General features: G+C 39.6%; 1 protein-coding gene across 8 annotated transcripts in view; it reads right to left on the reverse strand.

Moving 5' to 3' along the window:
* The window catches only part of PARD3B (par-3 family cell polarity regulator beta), a 1,151,792-nt gene that overhangs the window by 408,982 nt on the left and 718,546 nt on the right, over positions 1-24,264 (reverse strand). For all 8 annotated transcript variants that reach the window (XM_051849249.2, XM_070070340.1, XM_051849247.2 and 5 more), the window contains one exon: positions 8,500-8,544. In XM_051849249.2, the coding sequence (XP_051705209.2) occupies positions 8,500-8,544 (45 nt within the window). The remainder of the gene's footprint in view (positions 1-8,499; positions 8,545-24,264) is intronic.

Consider the following 24,264-nt stretch of genomic DNA (forward strand, 5'->3'; position numbering starts at 1 on the left):
CAAATTTGAGTCTCAGTTTTGTTGCCCAACAGCTGGGCTTTTTTATAGGAGTCACGTTTGCTGTGTAGGTCTCAAGCTACTCTTTAAAACAAGCTGGTTTTACTAGAGATATATAATGCTTCATTGTATTGTCAACATTCTGTAAGGCCACCATTAAGTATAGAATGGGAAATGAAACCACAAGAGAAGAGACTACAAACATTTTAGTTTGTGGAAGAAATTGTTGCTCAGCTATAACCCAACCTGTGAATATTGTGTGTGTGCATGTGTAAAATATGGCTTTCAAAATGTTCTTCCATATGATTTGACTTCAGTGACTCAAACATAAGCCAGCATGAATTACCTATTATCTTTATTGTGTCTTATTTTCTTGGGTAATCTGTTGGCCAATCCTGTAACATCACGATGGATAGACTTGACATTACCATAAAACTGAGACCATTCACATCTTACTTCCTTACCTCCTTCTACCTGTAGGTGCGTCTGCATCACAGGCAGCCCTACTCCTTTCCCCATGACCTAGCCTCATCCTTTTCAAGGCCAACCACTACAGCACTAGGCTCTTAATCCCATCCCTTTAACAATTTCTGCATTCCTGTTACTTTCTTCTATCACAGACAGATAAATATATCTTTTCTCTCAGTCTATAAGCACAAAGTTGCTCGTTAATAACACGAAAGAACCAAAAAACAGCTTTTCTTTTCTTCTCTTCCCCACCTTACATTACTTTTCTCCTTTTTCTTTACATTCAGATTTTGGAAACTTCACCCATGCTTGTTTTCACCTTTTTACAACCAAACTGGTTTTCTCAATCCTTCTTAAGCTATTTCATTTTGTTTTTCTACAGAAACATTCCAGCTGAATCATGTCTCAATTTCAAAACCTAGCAAAAAAATAGGCATCTTCTCAAACCTTCTGCAATCCTGGCACCAGTCCTTGTATAAATTCTTGATCTCCCCATTCATGAGAGACAGGAGCTATTTATAACAAATAATCCACACAGACCACAGTAGAGATAGAATTGACCCAAACTTTCTTCACTTACTAAAAGAATTAAAATTCAGCTTACTGAAAACTGTAGATTCATCTAAATAAGCTAGACCCTGTTACTGCTGCTGCCATCTTTTATAAATTCCAAGATATGTGGGCCTCCTCATTTATTCTTTTCTGTGCTGTTGGTCTTAGTCCTCTTTGCACATTTAGCATGACTCACAGTCCCACCCTTCTCCTCCATCCCAGAGTTGCCATCTTCAGTCCAACTATCTTGCTGGGGTTGACAAAGTACTGTTCACTTTCAACCCCTTCTCTGAAAATCCACCTGCCTTGTAGCCTTAATTGAAACCAAGTCCTACTTCAAGTCAGTATTGGGAGGGGGATCAACTTCCTCCTGATTTCTCATTTCCACTTGGTGTCCATCGCTCATCCACCCTCTTAGAAAATCTTAACTCCTTCACAGATCAGGGCAGCCTCCCACTCTTGCTTAGCCTTGCCCTCTGCTATCTTTACCACTACTTAATACTAAAGGCTCTGGCACAGAGTTTATAGCTTTCCTGTATCTCTACCCTAACTCCATCTTATCCTTGTTATCAAAAGCATCTATCTCAGGAAACTACTGGTCCATAGAAGATAAGAGACACATTCAAGAAACCTGGTTCTATTGTGTAGACTGGAATGAAACCCAATTACTGCTGAGACCAGCAAATCCCAGCCAATGAGAAAATACATGATAAAGAAGTAAATGTTTATGGTGTGCTTTGCCATTCAGCATAGCTGTAGCAACAGTTCACTTGTATGACAATCAAATTGGATCCTCCTTCTCACTTATCCTCTAAGCATAATTTAATAGTAACAACCAAAAAACCTTAAGGCAAGGCTTTATTGCCTAAATATTCCTTTCCATTGCTATTGCTAATCATTTAAATTTATGCCCACATCATCTCTCACCTAGATTATTGCCACTATCATGGTATCTTGAACATACTTCTTGTTTTTGTTTTCCCTTCAGGTCCCCATAGCTACCACACTGATGTTTCTAGAATGTAAAGATGGCTACTTGCCTCCCTTAATTTATTTGGTTTCTCTGAGCCCACAGGATCAATGCTCTTTCATATGGTAGCAGTTCTCCATGATCCACTGGGACTACTTGCTCAATCTGGTATCTCATCACTCTCATTTTGTATCCCTGCCACACTGAATTGCTTAGTTTCTTCAATACACTGTGATGTTGCATAACTTTCCCTGTATCTAAAATTTGTGAGCCCATTGATCTTTTCTTTTTTTTTTTATTTAAAGATTTATTTATTTAAAAGTCAGAGTTACACACAGAGAGGAGAGGCAGAGAGAGAGAGAGAGAGAGAGAGAGAGAGAGAGAGGTCTTCTAACCGCTGGTTCACTCCCCACTTGGCTGCAATGGCCGGAGCTGCGCCAATCACAAGCCAGGAGCCAGGAGCTTCCTTTGGGTCTCCCATGTGGGTTCTGGGGTCCAATGTCTTGGGCCATCTTCCACTGCTTTCCCACGCCATAGCAGAGAGCTGGATCAGAAGTGGAGCAGCCAGGCCTCGAACTGCAGCCCATATGGGATGCTGGCAGTGCAGGCGGTGTTTTTACCTGCTACACCACAGCTCCGGGCCCTACCATTGACCTTTCGTAAATCTCAAACTTCTAGTTAGCTTGAGATCCTGCTGCAGAAGCACTTCCTCTCTGAAACAAGACAGCCATCCCTTAATCTGCAGCAAGATGGATACTATTTCTGACATTACTGCACCACACTCTTTAGCAGGAAGGTACCAACCAGGCAGATATTTCATTTAGCATTTACATTCTTTCTCCTCTAACAAATTAAATGTGGCTTTTAAAGGCAGAGACCATGTCCCATTTCACTTTGTAACTCTAGTACCTGGCACATATCTGTCACAGAGTAGACATTTAATAAATATGAATCGAACCAAAGTAATTAACTTCAAAATTTGATTTGGAAAAAACAACTTTGTGGGGGTCAGTACTGTGGCACAGTAGGTTAATCCTCTGCCTGTGGTGCCGGCATCCCATATGGGCGCCGGTTCTAGTCCCGGCTGCTCCTCTTGCAATCCCGCTCTCTGCTATGGACCGGGAAAGTAGTAGAAGATGGCCCAAGTCATTGGGCCCCTGCACCTTCATGGGAGACCCAGAGGAAGTTCCTGGCTCCTGGCTTTGTATCGGCCCAGCTCCAGCCATTGCAGCCATTTAGGCAGTGAACCTGCGGATGGAAGACCTTTCTCTCTTTCTCTCTCTCCCACTGACTGTAACTCTACCTCTCAAATAAATAAGTAAAATCTTTAAGAAAAAAAAAAAACTTTGTGTATTCACTCATGAAATGCAGAGATCCACAAACTGCTATATTTGAGTAGCAAAGAGAGTGATATATTTGTTTCTATTCAGTTTGCTTCATTGAATTTTGGAATGCACAGTACTCAGAAGTCTTCTGCAACATAGGAAATGCTACGTCTGCTTCATAGTCAAGTTTGTATAGGAAGACTCCTAGACAGAGGACTAATTTTGCTAAGATAACTTTCTGAGTCCTGTGGAGATGTAAACCAAAGCTGGAGCATGTGGAAAATGTATACTTTTTTGGGTGTAAAGCTAAATTTATCCAACTTAACGAGCGACATAGCTGTAGAAGGTACCCAATAAAGTTGCTTCTCCAAGTGGAGGCTCATGCTGTGTTACATTAACTGACTGATGACAAAAGAGAATTCAAGTTCAATGACTACTAACATGACAATTTTAGTTCTTCTCAACAATAACTGAAAAGTCATGAAAAATAGCAAACCACTTAGAAGACTCAAATATGAAGAATTACCATGGTTTTTGTTCCAAAATCTAAAGCTGTATTTCAATTTTGATACTCTATAGAAGTATGGGGTGCTAAGACTCAACAAAATCTATGAAATATCATTTAATAAGTTATTGCTCTTACATCAAAGTCACTGTCTGCTCACTTTATGTTTTTAAAAGCTCTATTTTTTTGCAATGATCCAGAAGTTTCTTAGGCTATGTTTGTACATTCTAGGTTTGATATTTGTACAAGTTGTATTTACAACAGAATGCAAGATCTGCCTAAGTAGCAACTTAAAAACTAACTCTTCAGCTTCTGCTATAAAGGCACATAATATATGTGCATTTTCTCTCATATGTCTCTCTACTCAGACAACATATTCATATACAAGTACACATGCAGCCATGCCTGCAGGAAAACAAATGAAAAATTATCAAATTAGATGCCCCCTCATACTAGCCAGGTCATAGTAGTTTATAAATAAATTAGAGCCACAGTGCTCCTTGTTCAGCTGGTTGAAGTTATAACATGTAAATAAGGTTTTACTGAATATCTTGATATTTGCTTGTGATATCTTCCAAGTAAAATAGAGGTAAAGAGAGTATCTTATTTCTCTCCTCCAATTTTCTGTTTCTGTGAGGTCATTAGGCACCTGCTGGGGGAATGTTCATTGTGCTAACACTGAAGTTCTACAGAGCCCTAACTTCACTAGCTACCAGCTTGGACAGCACACATTTAAATGCCCTGAGCTCAACTTTGTTCATGAGTAAACCATGTCAGGATCCCAAACACACTTGGTGGCTGCAAGGCACCTTCTATGGAGAGATTCCCCCCTAGACTGTTGATGAGTACTTGCTCATTAATTGATAAACTTGTCTCAGAAAAGGTCTGGACTTCCTGCCAACCATTACTTTCACAGACTTGCCTGTTTTACAGCTATATAGACAGGTGTTTGAGAATATAAGAAATTAAAACAGGAATAGGAAAGCTTTTTAGTCCATTTTGCTAATTAATATGTCAGAGCTCATAAAGAAGACCTCATCGGCTCTCTCCAGCACTGCATCATCTTAAAGAGCCGGGTCAGCAAAGATCCCTGCAGACAGTCAATACATATTAAAACAGTGCCAAGCAGTAAATCAAAACAAAGAGAAGGAAAAAAAAGAGAAGATACAGTTTTTAAAAAAGCAAAATTTATAATCCCTTTCAGACTGAATCCAGAGGAACATTAAACCATTGGATTAGGTGTCATTCTAGTATCAGAAAAAAAAAATGAAAATTTCTTCTCAGGTTTACTTCATGATTCTGAGATTAAGCAAAATTAAACCATAATTAAAAAAAAAATCCATGCTCAATTTAGTATCATTTTCTCGGCATTCTAGTGCTCCCTATAATTAGGTGATTTAAAAAATATTCTCGTTTAAAATACATATTTTTCTGCTCTCTCCTCCCCTCCCCCACTAATTCTAGAATTTAAATTTTATTCAGTCTGCGAGACAGGGGAAGAATTAAAATGCTTTTGGTCTTTTATGGCTCTCTGACACTTCAGATTTTTCTTACAGGAATCAAACTAAAGGCATTTTATTTATAACTTCTCCAGGTGAGCCACCCTGTCCATAGACAGAAATACCCCCAATCCCTACCCCCATCCCCGTGTGGAGAAGAGCCCTGGGAGATTATAACCCAGAGTGGCACGTGCTGCCTCCCTCTTCCAGGTAGGGAGATCAATACATCAGCAGGGATGCTCCTGATACAGGTTGCTGGAAGAGTCTCAAGAATCCTGGAATGGTTTCACAAGTGGGGAGGGGAACACTGCATTTTGGGCCAACACTGTTAAAAAGATTTATCTTACCTAGGCCTTTGATGTGAGCTGAGCTCTGAGGAATCAACCATTTAAAGATTAAGCCAAGGAAAGGTGCCAAATGTATTGTCACAAATTTGGGAGGTACCCAAGCCAGACCAACAGATGGAACTTGGCACAAAAGGACTCTCCACATGCTAAGTAGCTGACTCAGAAGAAACTGTAATGCAGATGAATTTATTAAAATGTTGAATATCATCCTGGATAAAAGGATGGATGATAAATTTAGGTCAAAACATACAATTTTATTTGTTTAAGTTCTTGATGGTCTTGAATAGTCAGAGCACTGCACACATTTCTATAATTAAAGAGAAGAGGGATTCTTCTCAGCAATAAAAAAGATTTCATGGTATTTTTTCTTTAACCCAAATATTCTGAAGATGGGGCTCTGAGTAGTAAAAAGGATACTGCAACCAAAAGAGATTGAGTGATCCCTTTTTGACCTGGTGAGATAAGTTTAATCAGTGAACTTTACAAGTTCAAATACAACTGGGTAACTTGATTAGTAGCCACAGACCGCCTCTATCAGATTGAGACTATACTTCTTAGCGGGTGTGTTTAGAATGATTAAGTCAGAATCAAAAGAACCTTCGTGCTCTGACGCCCCCAGTCCCCATCCCCACCAGCAACAAAGCCCAGTGAGAAATTCATCTACATAAACTAGGACACACACGAGGGAGTTTCATTTCAAGTGAGGGATGAGTTTCTGAAGATCATTATAATGCAAGACAAACTTTCCAAGAGAAATAAATGGGATTCATTCTTGGAGCATATCCATTTATAACCTTAGTCATATTTGTCTTCAATGCTGCTCTGTATTTTTTTCACAAATATTTAACAGTATGCTCTCACTTAACATCACTCGAGAGTGTACAATTTTAGGTGATTATTTAGCTCTCTTTATTGCAGGCCACATTTGCTCCAGAGTATCAAGTTTCTGATTGTTATCTCAGCATTTGCATTGCCACCTCAGAAGCCCAATGAAAAAGTAAATGTTTTGATGATAGGATAGAAGTGTAATTAAAAATACAATATTAGTGAATGTTGGGATAATAGTACAGTAATAGCAGAAATTTTAAAAATTTGACATATTAAAATAGTATGGTTCATGGGAAATAAAGACTTAGTACTATTTCTCTCTACCAGCTAAAGTCAAGATACCATGTGGATTTTATAATTAACCTACCTGATAGCTTGTATTGTGATATTTTTGACTTTTTTTTTCTATCTAGAAAGTTATTACTTCAAGTTGTATACTTAGTGTAGTTCTTTATTAATATTTTTGTGATGCTATCTAACAAACCATAGCACCCTTATTTACCAAAAATATTACAGAAATATACTAAGATGACAAGTCTTATTCAAAAGGTGTGTCAATAGCTTTTAATGAGTAGCTAAATTGTTTAGAAATTGACTAAGAGGAGAAGAAGAAATAATTTCCTGGAAAAAGCCAAGAGGCTTATTCTTTTCTCATTTTCAAAAACCAAACTGATAAACTTGCCTGCAAATCACTTCAACTTTTTGCCTTGGAGTCTACCCTAGTCCCTAAAGAGGTGTTCGTTTTCAGGTATTAATGTGTGTAAGAGAAAAATAAGCAGGACTGTGCATTTCAGATGAAAATAATACAGGCTACCCCCAAGGTTCCTTGATCATGAGAACTTCCTTCTCAGGCTCCTAAAAATATTTCCAGTAGTAGTAGAAAATTTAGTGGCACAGGATGATGGGAACAAGCAGCACGTGGCAACTTATCCCTCCCACAGACATCTTTTCTTTCCCTGTGATCTAACCTCTTAGGCTCTTTATTAGGAGGACCAGGGAAAGCCTACTAAGAGTTGTGAACCAGCGCTTCCCTGCTGTTATCACTAGAGAATCTGGAGAAAGGAAGAAAAGAAAAAAAAAATCATAATCTTGCCCTGGAACATGATGGAAGTAATGAGGCATCAAGGCCACTTACTGCTCAAAACCTAATTGGCACATAAACACAGGCAATGCTGGCTGTCGGGAAAGACTCCTTTGTTTCAGAAATGCAGGGATGCCAACAAATCACATTGCTCTCTGGTGTGGAGTGACAAGTGTAAGAGCAAAATGGATGCACACCCCCCCCCCCATGCACACACACAAAGAACACACCCCAAGAGGAAAGAGATTACTGCAATATTTGCTAGCCTAGGAGCTTTAAGTGTTTTCAACTAGCAAGAATAAATGAATATGAAGGAAGGGCAAAGACACAGAAGACAGGCTACTTGGCAATGAAGAAAAGCCTTGACTTCAGATGTAGAGATCCTTCCCATGTGACAGAGAGGGACCTAGGAGACCCTTATGGATCCCTGTGGACTTCCTGAAGAACATTCGTGAGCCTGAAGATGGACCGTGCCTCCATGTCTGCACAAGTCTCTTTGATGACAGGCAGAAAGGTCTTTCTTTGTTGAGGAATTAGAAATGATCACATCTTTCCTACTCAGGAACTCAGTCTTACGGCTTTAATGTACATGTCATCATGGGAAAGAATGTAGAACTTTCTTAGGATTGCTTTACACTTCTGTGCATGTTTTGAGAGTTGGCGTACAGTTTTAAGATTTTTGGTTTCATGAGTATTATTTTGGAAACCTTTATTCTTTGCTCTCAAACATTTTGAGTCAGCATGCATTATGCCACTATACACACAGCCAAGCAATAATTCATCCTTGTAGAAGCCAGAGACATCTCATGTATTAATTAGAAAGCCTTTCAGTGACTAGTGGATAGGAACAGGTTCCAACTGCTACTAAAACACAGCCAGTGATTTCCAGGAAGGGGAATATAAAGTCGGTTACAAGGAATTTCTTACCCGATTTGTGTCCAGCCAATGAATGAACTTTGCTTTCATCTGGCACTGAGGAGAAGAAATAAGAGAGACAGGATCAGACCTACTTGTAAATCAGACATTTTTTGAATAGCAAATTCACATAGATTTATAATAAACTAAATATTTTACTGGCAAAGATTTGGGAAATCTTTTTTCCCATGGTATCCCGGGGTACTTCATTTTTATTGGTAGACATTTTAAAGACCGTTATAAAGAAACATATGTTTATTAGATCTATGTGCTGATGTAATAAGGATTCAAGGATTGGGCTAGTCAAAATGAAATGAAGGGGAACAGATTTATAATTCTCCCTGAAACAATTAAAAAAAACTAGACTAAACAGGAGACAAAGGCTTTCAACAGTTTAGACACCAGGAAACAAAGGATGGTGATTCCCAGGAGATAGAAAACAAGAATTCAAGAGATGAATCCTTTGATAAGGGCCCCAGCTGACTGTCTGGAGAAGGTTTGCAGGAAATGGTGCAGGGAGGGGGGCACACAGGCAGAACCCAGTGATGTCTTTGGCGTAAGGGTGCAGTGCTAGATGTTGGGGGAAGCCAAGGAAGGTGGTGTCCGCAAGGCAGAGAACTAGAGAAGAGGGTATCCTACAGAAGACTTGCTGGTACCTTCAGAGAACTCCCTGAAGGATTTAGCTGAAAACTGGTGATTCAGTGTATGGGAGAAAATTATGCCAGGAACTGGCAAATGACCACCCAAAAGTTCACTTGGCACAGAGAGCAGCGCCTGTTCACAACAGTCAGAGTGGAAGACTTCACAGTTCAGGGGCATCGAGTGCACGGTGAAGAAGGGTCTTGCCTCAACAGAGGGAAAAGTGAGCCCTACATGAATACAGCTCTGATAAGACAGGTCATTTTGGAAGGTACAAATGAACAGCGAAGAAACAGGTGAAATAGTAGAGTAACACTGGCCTCACGAAATGGGTTGGGTTATCCACCTCTAAATTTCCTGTGAGAGTGTCTACAGAATTAATTTTAGTTCTGCCTTAAATGTTTGGTGAAGTTCCCCAGTGAAACCATCTGGGTCTAAATTTTTGCTGATGGGAAAGTTAAGTTTACAAACTCATCTAAAAAACAAAAACTAATGTTACTCTAATATTAATATCAAAAAGACATCCCATGAAAACTACTAACCACTATCTCTCTCAAACATAGATGGAAAGTTGTTAATCCTTAAGAACCTCTGTATGGCTTACCACTTCAACATTCACCATGTGCCCGTTAGTCTATAAACCTCCGGTGCTCAAGGGTTAAAGCACTGTGGGGGGAAATTTGCTAACAAGGAGAACCTCTTCCATTTTCCCTAACACTGCATTGCTCTCACAGTCACATGGTATCCTTCTGTCCACAACATTGCATCACGTTTAATTGACCCAGTTACTATACATACTCTTCCCACTCCCACCTGGCTCTTTTTTCCTAAGCTATTTCCTTATTTTTGAGATAAGAGTGCTACATGCTTATGCTTATTTTGTTTTAAGCTGCTTAAAAAAAAAAAGCTTGTTAGAAGTTGTTTGTATTTCCAGTCAGTAGGTAAGTCAGACAGTATGTATCAGGCATGATGATGAGCCAAATTCTCTCTTTGGCCTAAAATCTTACAATGGGATCTACAGTGTAAGTAGAAAAATATTGAGACCAGTGCTGTGGCGCAGTGCGTTAAGCCACTGCCTGCAATGATGGCATCCTGTGTGGGCATCGATTCCAGTCCTGGCTGCTCCACTTCTGATGCAGCTCCCTGCTAATGGCCTGGGAAAGAAGCAGAAGATGGCCCAGGTCCTCAGGCCGCTGCACCCAGGTAGGAGACTTGGATGAAGTTCCTGGCTCCTGGCTTCAGCCTGGCGCAACTCCGACCACTGTGGCCATTTGGGAAATGAACCAGCAGATAAAGGATCTCTCTCTCTCTCTCCTCCTCTCTCTCTGTAACCTTGCTTTTCAAATAAATAAAATAAATCTTTTCAAAAAATAGAAAATATTGGAAAATGATGGTGATCAAAAATAATAGTAACTAATATTTTTTATTGAGCACAGGTAATATGCAAGTTCTTTCTTATGCACTTTATATCAACTAATTTAATCTTTGCAATTACCTGGAAAATAAGTATTATTATCCTCTTGTTACATATAAAGAACCTGATGTGTTCCCTATAAGTAGAGCAGACAAAGCTTTGTGTGGCAGTCTTAATCAGTCCATCATATTTGAGAGTTATAGTAAGGTTATGTGAGAAAGTCCAATAATTAAATATGAGGAAACAAATACCTATATCCTACAAAATGATTATTTTTGCTTGATTGTATGCTCTTACTAGAAATACCATTGTTATGACCAATGTTAACAAATGTTAGCTATAATTTTGACATGTTCAGAAATCTGGAATTCTAACAGATTCAAACTAAAATACTCACCCACATTTCATAAATTAGAAATAATATTTCTAAATTAGAATCCTAATTGGAATCCTAATTGGAATTGACTACTTTTCTGTGAGTTATTTTAACTTTCTATGTATCAGTCTCATAATATATAAAATGAAAAAATACTGTTTATCCCATAGCTTTGTTGCAAAGAGGACATGTGTGTACTTAGAAAATCATACAGGGGCCGGCACTGTGGCATAGTGGGTAAAGTTACTGACTGCAGTGCCGGCATCCCATATGGGCACCAGTTCAAATCCTGGCTGCTCCACTTCCAATCCAGCTCTCTGGTATGGCCTGGGAAAGCAGTAGAAGATGGCTCAAGTGTTGGGCCCCTGCACCCACGTGGGAGACCAGGAAGAAGGTCATGGCTCCTGAGATCAGATCAGTGTAGCTCTGACCGTTGCAGCCAATTGGGGAGTGACCCAGCGGATGGAAGACCTCTCTCTCTCTGCCTCTCCTTCTCTCTCTGTGTAACTCTGACTTTCAAATAAATAAAAATCAATCTTTTAAAAAAAGTCATAAAATGAGTGCTTGATAAATATCACATATTATCATTATCATCATTAATGAGAAGCTAGGTAGAAAGGAAGAACATGAAAATTAACAATGAGACAAATGTCATTGAATCTCAGCATTGCAAGGCAAGTTACATTACTAAACCCTTTACTTTAAAAAAAATGTTTATTGAAATTCAGAAAGAGAAAGAGAGAGAGAGAATCTTTTATCTGCTGCTTCACTCCCCAGAGGGCCACAGGTGCTTCTTCAGGTCTCTCAAGTGGATGCAGGGTTCCAAGCACTTGGACCATCTTCTGCTGCTTTCCCAGGCACATTAGCAGGGAACTGGATTGAAAGTGGAGCAGCCGCAACCCAAACCAGCACCCATATGGAATGCTGGCACCATTTTACCTGCTATGCCACAGCGACAGTCCCACTAAACATTTTTTTAACCTGTTTGAACAAATGAAGATAACAAATGAACAAAAACACACTACATAGGGAGTTGCGGAAACCAAATGTAAACATGTACCAAGGCACTTGGACACAGCACTGTATACAGAATCCTCAACAAATGAAAACATTTGAAAAGTTGAAGATATAAATTTGATGCTATTTGCAACGTGTCTGACTTAAGTTGATCCAGATTATGAAGAAACGAAGGAAGGAAATAACCGAAAGCACTCTGCATCACGACTGGTACCTCATGGAGGGTCCACTGGGAAAGATCACCTCTCCATTTCTTGGCTACTGGCTTACCTTGCAAGAGAAGAAGAAAGAAATCATGGTAGGGTCTTACTACATACAGCTATTTTGAAAAATGGATCTTCACAAGGGTCAGGCTTTGACACTGTTTTGTTTTTATCTTTTAAAACATCTAAGTTGATTCAAGTATTGTAAATTCCCTGCTCATTTTAAGTTTAACAAGGGCCTTCTTAACTTTTTGGCTGAATAATGTCTATTATTCCCAGAAGGAATACTTATCATTATTCTAATTGACAATTTTAAATTCTTTAGAACACTAATAAGAGCTATTTTTATAAACAGTGAAGAAAATCCAAATGGGTGATAGGCATAAAAATTAGGAGTCTTTCTCCAAAATATTCACTGACACAGATGACTATCTTTAGGACAGAAGATAAATGAATAAACATAATAGAAGAGAGAGGGAACTGTAATGACTTAATTAATAGAATACATTTTATTTAAAAGGTTAAATTTGGAACAATCATCTTTTATACACATGCTTAGTGCTGGGAAGCAATTTAAATAATAGTAGCAAATGAGAAAATGAGGTGAAATTATACACACTACCAAGTTTCTTTTTTAAGTGGCAAGTGTTATAATTAATACCTAACTTCCTTTATAACTGACATTACCTTAGAGCTACTATTAAAGTTATCTCTTGAGGCTTGAGCTTAAGTCTGGTAGTTTTACTGCATAATATTTAGATGGTACAGTGATTGGAACTGTCGCAATATGAACCATGACAGGTTTGTTATTATAAACAAAGGACTTATTTATAAAAAAAATATGACAATGAGCAGGCCTGGTATGGGAAGGATCTTCCATTCCACAATAGTCAAGTGGCAAAAGCATCAAGCAAAAGAGTGTTGATGGAGCAAGAGTCTAAATGTCTTGCTCTCGTTTTGATGACACATTTTCGTTTCGCTTTAAGTTGTTAGAGCCTATTACATTCCCTTTCTTTTTTCAGTTTTACCCAGAGACTGGTGCTACTTGCTCTTGATTGTCTTTGAGGATATTACTGTAACTGAAAGAATGTCAATGAAACGTTGAGTCCTTCTAAAGATACAAGTCGTGGACATTTTCATTAGAACTGTTGTTCTAACAATAAACATTATTCAATACATAGAGGGGGCACTGTGGTTTTGCTCCTCTTGAGATTTCTGCAGATTTATTTATATAACAGGATTTCTATACTAACCTTATGCATCCTGACATTCAACCCAAGATCGATGGACATTGTTTGATTTAATTACAAGGTACTTAATAAAGAGGACACTTCTTCTCTTGGTTATTAGCTAACTTCCTGGTGTGTCCTCTGATTCAAGAAGACTTGCTTAGCAATTGTAGCAGCTTGATGGCCAATATTTCTAGTTCTCCTGGTTGGTCTTTGTAGCTAATTAGAACTGCCCTATACCAATGGGACCTTCTAGAGAGTGTGGATACACAGATCATCTTTTCAATTCATTTCATTTAAATCCGTTGCTATAATTGAAAGAAATAAAATATATGGAAGACATCTGTAAAAAAAACATGGCACTGAGAACCTGTTTAACATGACACACATTACATGTATTGGCTTCTCAGTAGGATATATTCATATTAATACAGTGATCATTTAGAGTGTTTCTTTTGTCAGCCTTTGTATATACTTCAAGTGATTTTTCAATGGGGGAAAACAATCCCCTCGCTTATCGATGGCATTTGCTATGCTTTCTATAACATAAATGACTATTAGGGGCTGCACTTGCTTAATAAAAATTTGCAGACCAGCGGCAGATTTGGTGAGTTAATGGGACCCATATGCTCCTCTTATGCTGACAGAAGATGGTACATCACTAACACACACAAAACCCTTCAGATAAAAATTGCCATCAGCTACTGTTATTCTTTCTGAGAATGCCAACCCTATGTCACGAATGGGGAATATGCAAATGTGTTCAGATTCCCACCATTTCATATTGTAATACTTTGAGGCAAAGTAGCACTCTAAAATATGATGCAATGCTTGCTTGTCTTTTACATAGACAGCTCTATTTCATTTAATTTTTCATTTCCATATCTTTGACATAATAGAGACAGACAGCAATTTGTAAGCTGATGTTTGGCACAATAAAAATTATCTTCTAATGAGCCCATAAATACTTCTCTTTGGATAGTTTGCTAGCAAACTAAATATCAAGTCATTCTTTAATGATTAATAAATTTGTTTCTAAGAGCTGTTCCTTCAGAACTTAAAACAAAATTGATGGAGTTGCCAATATTAAGAATCAATTTTCTTCTCCTTTAGCAAATCAATTTCTGTACCACGGATGGATTTCCAGGCTTTCTAAGGAACGCAAAGCCTGTTTTAAATAGTAAATTAAGTTCCCTCCTTAGAAACCAGGGACTGTCACTTGTGGGGAGCAACTCAGACTAGACTGTTACTGGAATTAAGACTTATTCTATGCATCTGCTCTCCCACAATATGGCGCTGGGAGACGAGGAAACAGCTTCTACACAGCTGCCTCCAGTTCAACCAATAAACAGCAGGACCTGCTCCTGATTGGAGGAGAGCAGCGTACTCGGCGTGTGGGTAGCAGAGTTGGGATTGGTGGAAGAGGACTATAAAGGAGGAGAGAGACAACATGCACCAGGAACATCTATCTGAAGGAACACCTGTGCAGCCCCCGAGAGAGCCGGCCGGCAGTGTGCCGCTCCCCTGCGGAAGTGGGGAAAGTGGCAGGGGGAACCGCCCTTCCACGGAGGTGGAAGGGTCGGTAGCCAACCCGGGAAGAACCAGCAGCAAACCCGGGGAGGGCCGAGCAGACAAAAGAACAACGCAGGGTCCTGTGTCGTTCCTCCGCGAAGAGGGGGAGCGACATAATGGTGCCGTGACTCAGATATGAAGCCTAGGCAGGGTTTAGTGTCGTTCCTCCGTAAAGAGGGGGAGCGACAGTCACTGCATTACTTCGTAGTGTTTTCTTACACTAATGACTACTTGGAATACTGTTTTGAGTTTTCAGTTTTTATGTATTAAAAAATTCTTCCATCCCTTGAGGAGAAACACACCGAGAACTAAAAAGTGGTTTTTGTTTCAGAGTTACGGAATTAGTTCAAGATAATGATGCAAACAGTACCTTAACACTTCCCTTAGCTGGCTTTCCCCCAAAAGTACTATGCTCCCTCCCAGATGTGCCGCTGCTCTGGCAGGAAGCTAATCAGAAATCGGCAACTGAAGTTTTCTTTGAATGTCACAGTGTGTCCTTCAGCCATAGTGACACAGGATGAAAAATGTGAGATCCATTCCCATCACAATTATCTAACAATCCATATGTTCACAACTTTTCAGAGACAGTGAGATAAGAGCAATAGGTTCCTAGCATTGTATGGCACATTGGGATGACTGTAGTTCACAGTAAACTGTTGTAAATTTTGTGAACAAAAGAAAGGCATTCCAAAGCTCCAGTCACAGTCAAGTCGACCAAGGGCAATTTTTGAGCATCCTAATTTGATCAGCACCACTGAATACATGCATTGAACTATCACACTGCGGTCCATAAATACGTGTAATTGTTGTTAACCAAAAAAATATTTTAGAAAAGAAAATTCTTTTTTCTTCTCCATAAACCTTAGGAAAATCTTAAATCAGAAATTGGGAAAATCTAGTACTTTCCTAAAGGTTCTGACACTATTGTCATTAGCTCCTTCAAGACTATTTGCAAAACCAAAACATTCTATCACAAATTGATTCTTTTGTTTTTAGTCCATCCACAAAACAGCGTCTTCGAGATATGGGGTTAATTAAAAGAATAACTGATTTTTTTTGCTGCAAAAATTTTGAAATTGATGCATAAATTTTTCTTATTATATATTTTTCATGAACCTTTTGAAGACCCTTTGTATGTATGGATTTCAAGACTTTCTGTACCAAACAATAATCATTTTTTAATTACATTTTCATTGAACTTCATGTTGTGTCTTCATATGGAAAAATAATATATATGAAGAGCTGGCATTTAGCCTGGTGATGAATGTGTCTGCATCCTACATGGGAGTACTAAGTTTCAATCCTCAATTCTGGCTCCTGACTTCAGCTTTCTGCTAGGAGGCAGCAGTAACTGCACAAGTGCTTGACTTCCTGCCACCCACTTGGGAGAATGGGACTGAGTTTCCAGTTTCTGGTTTAACCCTAGTCCAGATCAAGCCTCAGTGGGCATTTGGGGAATGAGCTAGCAGATGGATCTCTTTTTCCTCTCTTTCTGACTCTCAAATAAATAAATTAAAAAAATTGATACAATAAAATGTGCTAACTGGTTTAACAAAGAAAAAAGTATATGCTCCAGGAATAGTAGAAGGTCAGACTGACTTGAGGGTTCACAAAAACAAAAAAGGTTTGGATGAGGGCATGCGAACTTGAACCAACTGACCTGGGGAACAGCATCTGGGACACCTCCATTCTCTGTAAAGTAAGAGAATGAGAAGGGAAAGATCTCAAGTTTTCAGCTTAAGGAGATCTGGATTCTGATGCTAATTACAAGCCTGGGTGTGAACCAATTACTGGGTCCTTTTCAAGCTTACTGAGCTTATTTGTAAAAGGTAGATAATGCCCAATGGGATGAGCCAGCTACAGGATCATGGACCTAACAGAATTAGGTGATCAAACGTAGAAGATGATTGTCTTTCAAATCTCACCACATCTGCCAGGCCCTCTGCAGTCTAGCACACTAGAAGTCTGGTGTTGACTAAGCCGTGTGACTTCCTGTGCTGGCATGGTATATGAATAGCACCCATTATCCCTTCTGAAATGTAATGAGCATTCATCTACTCTCTTGCTTGATAAATGTCACCTGCAGGTCTCTCGACTGAATGTAGGCACCAAAATAATTTGTGAATATCCTAATCTTTTGTGTATGAGTCTATGTTAAACTATGAACACCTTGGAAGGCACAGGAGAAAACTTCAACAAATTCACGAATAATGGAGTTAAAAAGTAATGCTAATTTCCGGGAAATTTTAGAGAGCTTCCCCCCCCGCCTTTTTTTTTTTTGCCAGGCAGAGTTAGACAGTTAGAGGAAATGGAGAGAGAGAGCTAGAGAGAGAGAGAGAGAGAAACAGAGAGAGACAGAGAGAAAGGTCTTCCTTCCGTTGGTTCACTCCCCTAATGGCTGCTATGGCAGGCACACCGTGCTGATCGGAAGCCAGGAGCCAGGTGCTTCTTCCTGGTCTCCCATGGGGTGCAGGGCCCAAGCACTTGGGCCATCCTCCACTGCCTTCCTGGCCACAGCAGGGAGCTGGACTGGAAGAGGAGCAACCGGGACTAGTACCTGGCACCCCAAAGGGGACTAGAACCCGGGGTGCCGGCGCCGCAGGTGGAGGATTAGCCTAGTGAGCCACAGCGCCGGCCATGAAAGCTGCCCTCTTATGTCATAGTTTTTTTTTTTTTTTCCTAGCCAAAAATAATGTTTAGACCCTTTTAGGTACTCATTTTATTCTCTTCTTAAGTTTAACTTGAATTAAGCTTACTCTTTCTAGATCCTTAAAGTGGAAGCTAAGGCCATTTATTTGAGAACTTTCTTCCTTTTGTTCAGTGCTATAAATTATCTACTAGGTGGCATCTAACATTTTATTATCCCTCAAATGTTGACATGTAGTGTTTCTATTTTCTTTCATTTCAAATACTTCCTAAATTCTCTTTCTTTTTGATCCATAAATTCTAAAGAATATTTCCCAAATATCTGTGTATTTTCCAGAGTTCTTTTTCTCACTAAACTCTAATTTTACTGTAGTGTCAGAATTTCTATTGTAAGAACTACATTATTTCAAAATTTTTAAAACTTATTTTATTTACATTCTTTCAAAATTTTTCAAACTTATAGTACAGAATGTGTATTAGTCTGTTAAACTTAAAAAGAATATGCATTCTATGGGGCCGGTGCTGTGGTGTAGCGGGTAAAATCACTGCCTGCAGTGCCGGCAACCCAGTGCTGGTTCGAGTCCTGGCTGCTCCATGTCCAATCCAGCTCTCTGCTACGGCCTGGGAAAGCCACAAATATTCCTTCTTTAACCTTGAAAAGAGCAATTCAATTATGATGTGACTTGTTGTAGTTTTCTTTTATTGTGTGTGCTTAAAGTTTCATTGAGATTATTTTATTTGTGTCCATATAGCATTAAATTTGGAAAACTATTGGTTATTAATTTTTCACTTTTTATTTTTGTCTATTTTTGTCATTCACGTGCTCAGTTCAATTACATGTACCTCAGGGCACCTGAAATTGTTCCACAGTTCACTATTCATTTCCATGTGTCTTTTTCTTTTGTTTGTTTCTGTTTGTATAATTCTATGGCTATACCTTTATATTTACTTGTTTCCTGCAATGTTTAATCTCAAATTTAATTCTCTCAAGGGTACTGTGTATCTCATTCAACTTTTCAAGTCGTGAAATTAATTTGAGTGTTTTAAAATTATCTTCACTATCTCTATTTAAAATATTCAATTCTCATCTAGGTTCTTTAATATAAGCAACAATTATAATAGATTTTAAAAACCCTTGTCTGTTAATTCTAACAACTGTGTCAGTTCTGATTTTAACTGATCAATATTCTACTTTATTATGTGTCATATTTTCATATTCCTTTGCATATTCTTTTATTGGATGCGGGGTACTCAACATTTTCATATTCCTAAATTTTAAAAAAAAAGTCTTTGTGATTCAGTTGAGTTATTTGGAAAGGGTTAATCATTTGGGTTTCCTTTTAAGATTTGTTATGCAGGACTACACCAGTACGTACTCTAGAAAAATTATGCCTATCACGGAGGTAAGGCCCTCATGCATATCCTGTCTGATGTCCTGTGGATTGTGATGTTTTCCAATCTTGGAGATGGGAAAGTCACCGTTCTCAGATCTTTGAGCTCTGGGAACTGTTTCTTGAATCCTCTCTGCAAATTTTGGTAGTTTGCTCACTACACACTCCATAACAGTTGAGAGTACCCTCAGTATGTCTGGAATTCTCTCTAAGCAGATTTCTCTTCTCAGGTACTCTCCTGTACACACACTGACCACCTTGCTTTCTCTTAACTCTTTGTCCATCTCCTTGACCCAGCGACTGAAAAGTGTGAGATGAATTTTTGCAACAAATTTTATGACATTGAAATCTGAAATAAGCTAAACATAATATATTTAACACAGTGAAACACCTTTGTCCTTCTAACTGCAGCCTCTTAAACAAATAGCCTTAAGACCACTTGACTAATGACCATCAAAATTGTCTTGGAGAAAACACTAAGTTAAGAAAGTGATCAGTGACTGAGGGCAAGCTTCTCCGGCATCTCATCACCTGCTTCTTTCCTACACAAAGGGATCATAAAAACCAGTGCTGTGACTCAGCAAGGTCTGTTTTGTTTTCTTGAATATAGAACCACATAGTTGATGCAGCAGAGGTGGCGGACTGAAAGGAAACCACCTCTGGGCTCAGACTTACTCCCCTGTCCACACAGCACACATGCTGAATCCACAGTCACAAGTGGCTGTCAACTCTTCCTACCAAGGGGCTTCACAACTGAACCTGAGGTTTTCTTTACTGTCCCACAGCTGAACTTCTGGAACTGCCTTCAGCTTGCTCTTATCCCACTTCTATCTCAACTCTATCACACACCTTATTTACACGTCCACATTAACTTACGCTAAACATCACTTTCGTCATTTTTTAAGCTACCCAAAACATTCACTATTATTCCTCTATCCAGAAAAAACAGTTTTGTTTGCTTTGTGTTCAAGATCTGAATTGTTTCTCTCTCATGATGTCGTCTACTCACCTTTTACTGAAGTCATCTTCAGTAACTCTTGATTTCTCGCCTGCACATGTGTATGTTCTAACTCTTTTAGGGTCCAGCTTCCTATGGGGAGTTCCAGTCTCTAGGATATTCTTTGCATCTCCATTCTCCATACTCAGATCACTTTAGTTTTGGCTCTAGGCATAGGTATCACTTTCTAAACTGTATTACACTAATTTGTGGGCAACCTAAATGAAGGCAATACTTTATCAGTCTCTACATGATAAAAAGTTACAGCTCACAAAGATCCTTGCCAATCAATTTTATATAGTCTTTGCACCATTTTTTTTTTTTTTTTGATCTGAGACAGGGAAAAGACCACTTACCTGAGACTTTCCTAGGAAGCTTCTCTATGCATTCTTAGGATCTTCAGGTTTATAATATTTCTATTACTCAAGCTATAAAACTCTCATGATTTCCAGACCCTTAAGAAATGGTTCTCTTATCAACAAGAAATTGATATGAATTAAGCCACCAAAAACGGGGGCATAGGCTATCCTTAAAAATAAGCACTATTGCTTACTAACCATTGAAAAACACACCTCTAATTCCTTAAATTATAGCATGCACTTCCATGTTATCTAGTGTTACAGCTCTCACAGAGATAAAGAGAAAAGTTACTGCCAATGTATCATGTGTCCAGAAATCACAAACTGTTATCTCATTTTATCCTTATAAAAACTTGTTGAGCTGTGCATTATTTCCTTCATTTCAGCAACAATGGAACTGAGGTTAAGAAGCGCTATGCAACAAGGTTTGCCAATGGAACAGCCAGGATCTAAAGGGTTCCTGACTTCACAGAACAAATGCCCTCCACTATGTGATTCAAGAGGTCACATCTTGCTAATGACTCTGCCATCAAGAGCTACATATTTCTATCACTGACCACTACTTAACAAAGTAAAATTTCATATCAAATATACAAAAAAAAGCTTGTTGTTTCTCTTAAACGTGATTGCTGATGCTTTTAGAAACAAGTAGAGTTGTCATTAGTTGTTTGGAACCTTATTCACCTGGAAACTGCTACCAGGAATGGCATGGGCTACTATTCAGGTGGTGTTGGAGCAGTGGAAAAGGGGAACGAATGAATCTCAGTGACAACCCAAAGAATTCATGTTTGAACATGGAAATGAAGTGACACAGAGTCACAGGTGAATCCAAAGTGTACGACCTTGTATTTGAAGGATCTCATTGCTAAAGGACAGAAGGAAAAAATGAGATGGGGTCAGATCAACAATCCAGGGGTAGTAGAAGCAGCAAGGAGTTTCCTGGGGCTCATGTCTCCCCTTCACTTGCTCCCCCCAAGCTTTCTAATACAACATAAGACAGCATTAGATCTCTTGGCAGCCAAAGATCTTGGATCTTGAACAACTGCTGGCTCATCAACTGAATGCAGTCAGCTAAAACCTTTGAGTTCTTCTTCTTCTTCTTTTTTTAATAATAACTGTTGCTAAGCCAGATCTTTGTCTGAAAAATATCTAAAAAAAGCCAATGCTATGTCAGGCACCATGCTAAGCGCTTGGACCACAAAAGTGAGCTGGGCAGTGTCGCTCCCCCTCTTCGTGGAGGAATGACACAGGACCCTGCGCTGTTCTTTCGTCTGCTCGGCCCTCCCCGGGTTTGCTGCTGGTTCTTCCCGGGTTGGCTACTGTCCCTTCCACCTCCGTGGAAGGGCAGTTCCCCCTGGCCACATTCCCCACTTCCGCAGGGGAGCGGCACACCGCCGGCCGGCTCTCTCGGGGGCTGCACAGGTGTTCCCTTAGATGTTCCCCTTGGATGTTCCTGGTGCATGCCGTCTCTCTCCTCCTTTATAGTCCTCCTCTGCCAATCCCAACTCGGCTGCCCACACGCCGAGTACGCTGCTTTCCTCCAATCAGGAGCAAGTCCTACAGTTTATTGGCTGAACTGGAGGCAGCTGTGTAGAAGCTGTTTTCTTCTCTCCCAGCGCCATATTGTGGGAGAGCAGATGCATAGAATAAGTCTTAATTCCAGTAACTTAGTCTAGTCCGGGTTGCTCCCCACAGGGCAGTCCTGAGCCCAGCACTGGCAGGATTTCTAACATACAAGTAATCACAAATAGTGTGGTAAGTGTTAGCAAGTCTACCTGGTCAAAGATACTTTCAGCTCTCCCCTTGAGGGATGTAATAGCCCTGACAGATTTTTGGGATTCTGCACTCACTACCTATAGACTATTTTTCATATAGAAGCTACTCCACTCCTTTAAAAATGTTATCAGCATAATCTTTTGTTCAATGTCTCTCAGTAGTTGCCAATCACATTTAGAAGTAAATCTAAAGGTTTGCATAGCTTCCAAGCTCTGGCTGGGTTGGTCTTTGGCAGCCCCCCTCCCCCAGCAGCTTTTTCTGCCTAGCTGTCCTTTTGCTCAGGACTTTACCGGTTCTAGTTTAGCTACCATTTCTCCATCATGCCAAGCCTGCACCTCTTTAGAGCTGTGGAACACTCCATGCTTTCTGACTGTAGTGCTGTTTTCCCAGATTCCAGGGTCCCCCTTCAGTCACATCTCCACAACTGTCATCTCATCACAGAGATCCTTTGTTGGGCCCCTATGTAAAACAGGGCCTCCCAACTCTAACTCTCCATCACTACCCTGCTCCATCTTTCTTCAAAGCACTTACCACTGTCTGGCACCCTCCCCACTAGAACATAAGCTCCATGTGCACATGGGCTTTGCTTTGTTCACTGTTTTATCTCCAGGGCCTAGAACAATGGCTGACGCTCAATAAATATGTGTTAACTAAAAAGATGACAATCAGGGAACCTTGAAAACAGATAATGAGAAGGAAGTAGTTTATGGATGGAGATTACCTGATATGCACAAGAAAGCCTGGAGATGTGTTTTGGGTTGAGAAAACAAGAGAGCCCCACAGGAATTTACACAAGGGAAATGAAATCAGCATGTGAAAGAGTTAACTGTACCCCCAAATGTACTGTAGCTCAATTCACAATAGCTAAGATATGGAATCAACCCAAATACCTGTCAACTAAAGACTGGATAAAGAAATTATGGGATATGTACACCATGGAATACTACACAGCAATAAAAAATGAAATCCTATCATTTGCAACAAAAGGATGCAACTGGAAAATATCATACGTAGTGAAATAAGCCAATTCCAAAAGGTAAAATACCATATGTTTTCACTGATCTGTGGTAACTAATAGAGCGCCTAAAAGGTATCTATAGAAGTGAAATTGACACTTTGAGATGTGATGATTTTGAACAGCCCTTGTCTCAACTGTTGAGGAACAGTTTTTTTCATACTATTTGTTGAACTCTTTACTTAGTATAGAGCTTAATCATGTATGTATAAAGTTAGTTGAAAATAGATCTTGGTAAAAAATAATAATGGCACTGTGGTCCTAAAGCTGTGTTTATGAAATGCTTGAAGTTTGTATACCTTAAATAAAAGGTTTCTGGGTAAAAAAAAAATAAGATAAAGAAAGATAGAGAGAGAAGGAGAGAAGGAGAGAAGGAGAGGGAGGGAGAGAGGGAGAGAGGGAGAGAGGGAGAGAGGGAGAGAGGGAGAGAGGGAGAGAGGGAGAGAGGGAGAGAGAGAAACCCCACAGCAGGTTTCACAAAAATAATCCAAAGGTTTTCTACACAGCTGGACCATTCAGCCACAAGAAGTAGTCTGGCAGAGCAGAAAGGAAGGGGCCCGTCCTGGAGGATCTCAGAACCACACTGATAGGTCCTGGGTTTATGTGCTGAGCAATGAGAGCTGTTAAGGGATTTTTAGCAAGGAAATGGCATGATTGGATTTGTGTTTTAAAATGATCACCCAGGCTGCAGCGTGGAAAATAAATTGGATGGAGTAAGACAAGAGGCAGTTGTCTCCCTTTTTGAACCCAAATACAGGAATTTACATTTATCCCTATTAAATGTAATCTCCTGTGCTGCAGCTCACCAGCTCTCCCTGTTGAGATCTTTTTGAATCCTCATTCTGTCATCCAGTGTTATTAGCGAGCCCACCAAGCTGTGTGTCTCCTACAAATTTGACATTAAGCCTGCTACATCATGTGCAGGGCTTACATTAGTGAGAATTATTCCTGCTCTCTTCATGGCACATTTGCTTGGGAGATGACAGACTGGGTGAAACAGCCTCTGATTACAGAGTAATGCTTCTTACCGTCAAGTGAGCTGACCATTCCAGAACGGAACTGTGACCCTGAAGAACTGCACCGAGAACAGCCCAGTTTTCATGTGCATTCCCCCGGAGCTTATGGACTTTTGCAGTGAGATGC

Source organism: Oryctolagus cuniculus, chromosome 3 (assembly GCF_964237555.1).
Source record: "Oryctolagus cuniculus chromosome 3, mOryCun1.1, whole genome shotgun sequence".
NCBI classification, from domain to species: domain Eukaryota; kingdom Metazoa; phylum Chordata; class Mammalia; order Lagomorpha; family Leporidae; genus Oryctolagus; species Oryctolagus cuniculus.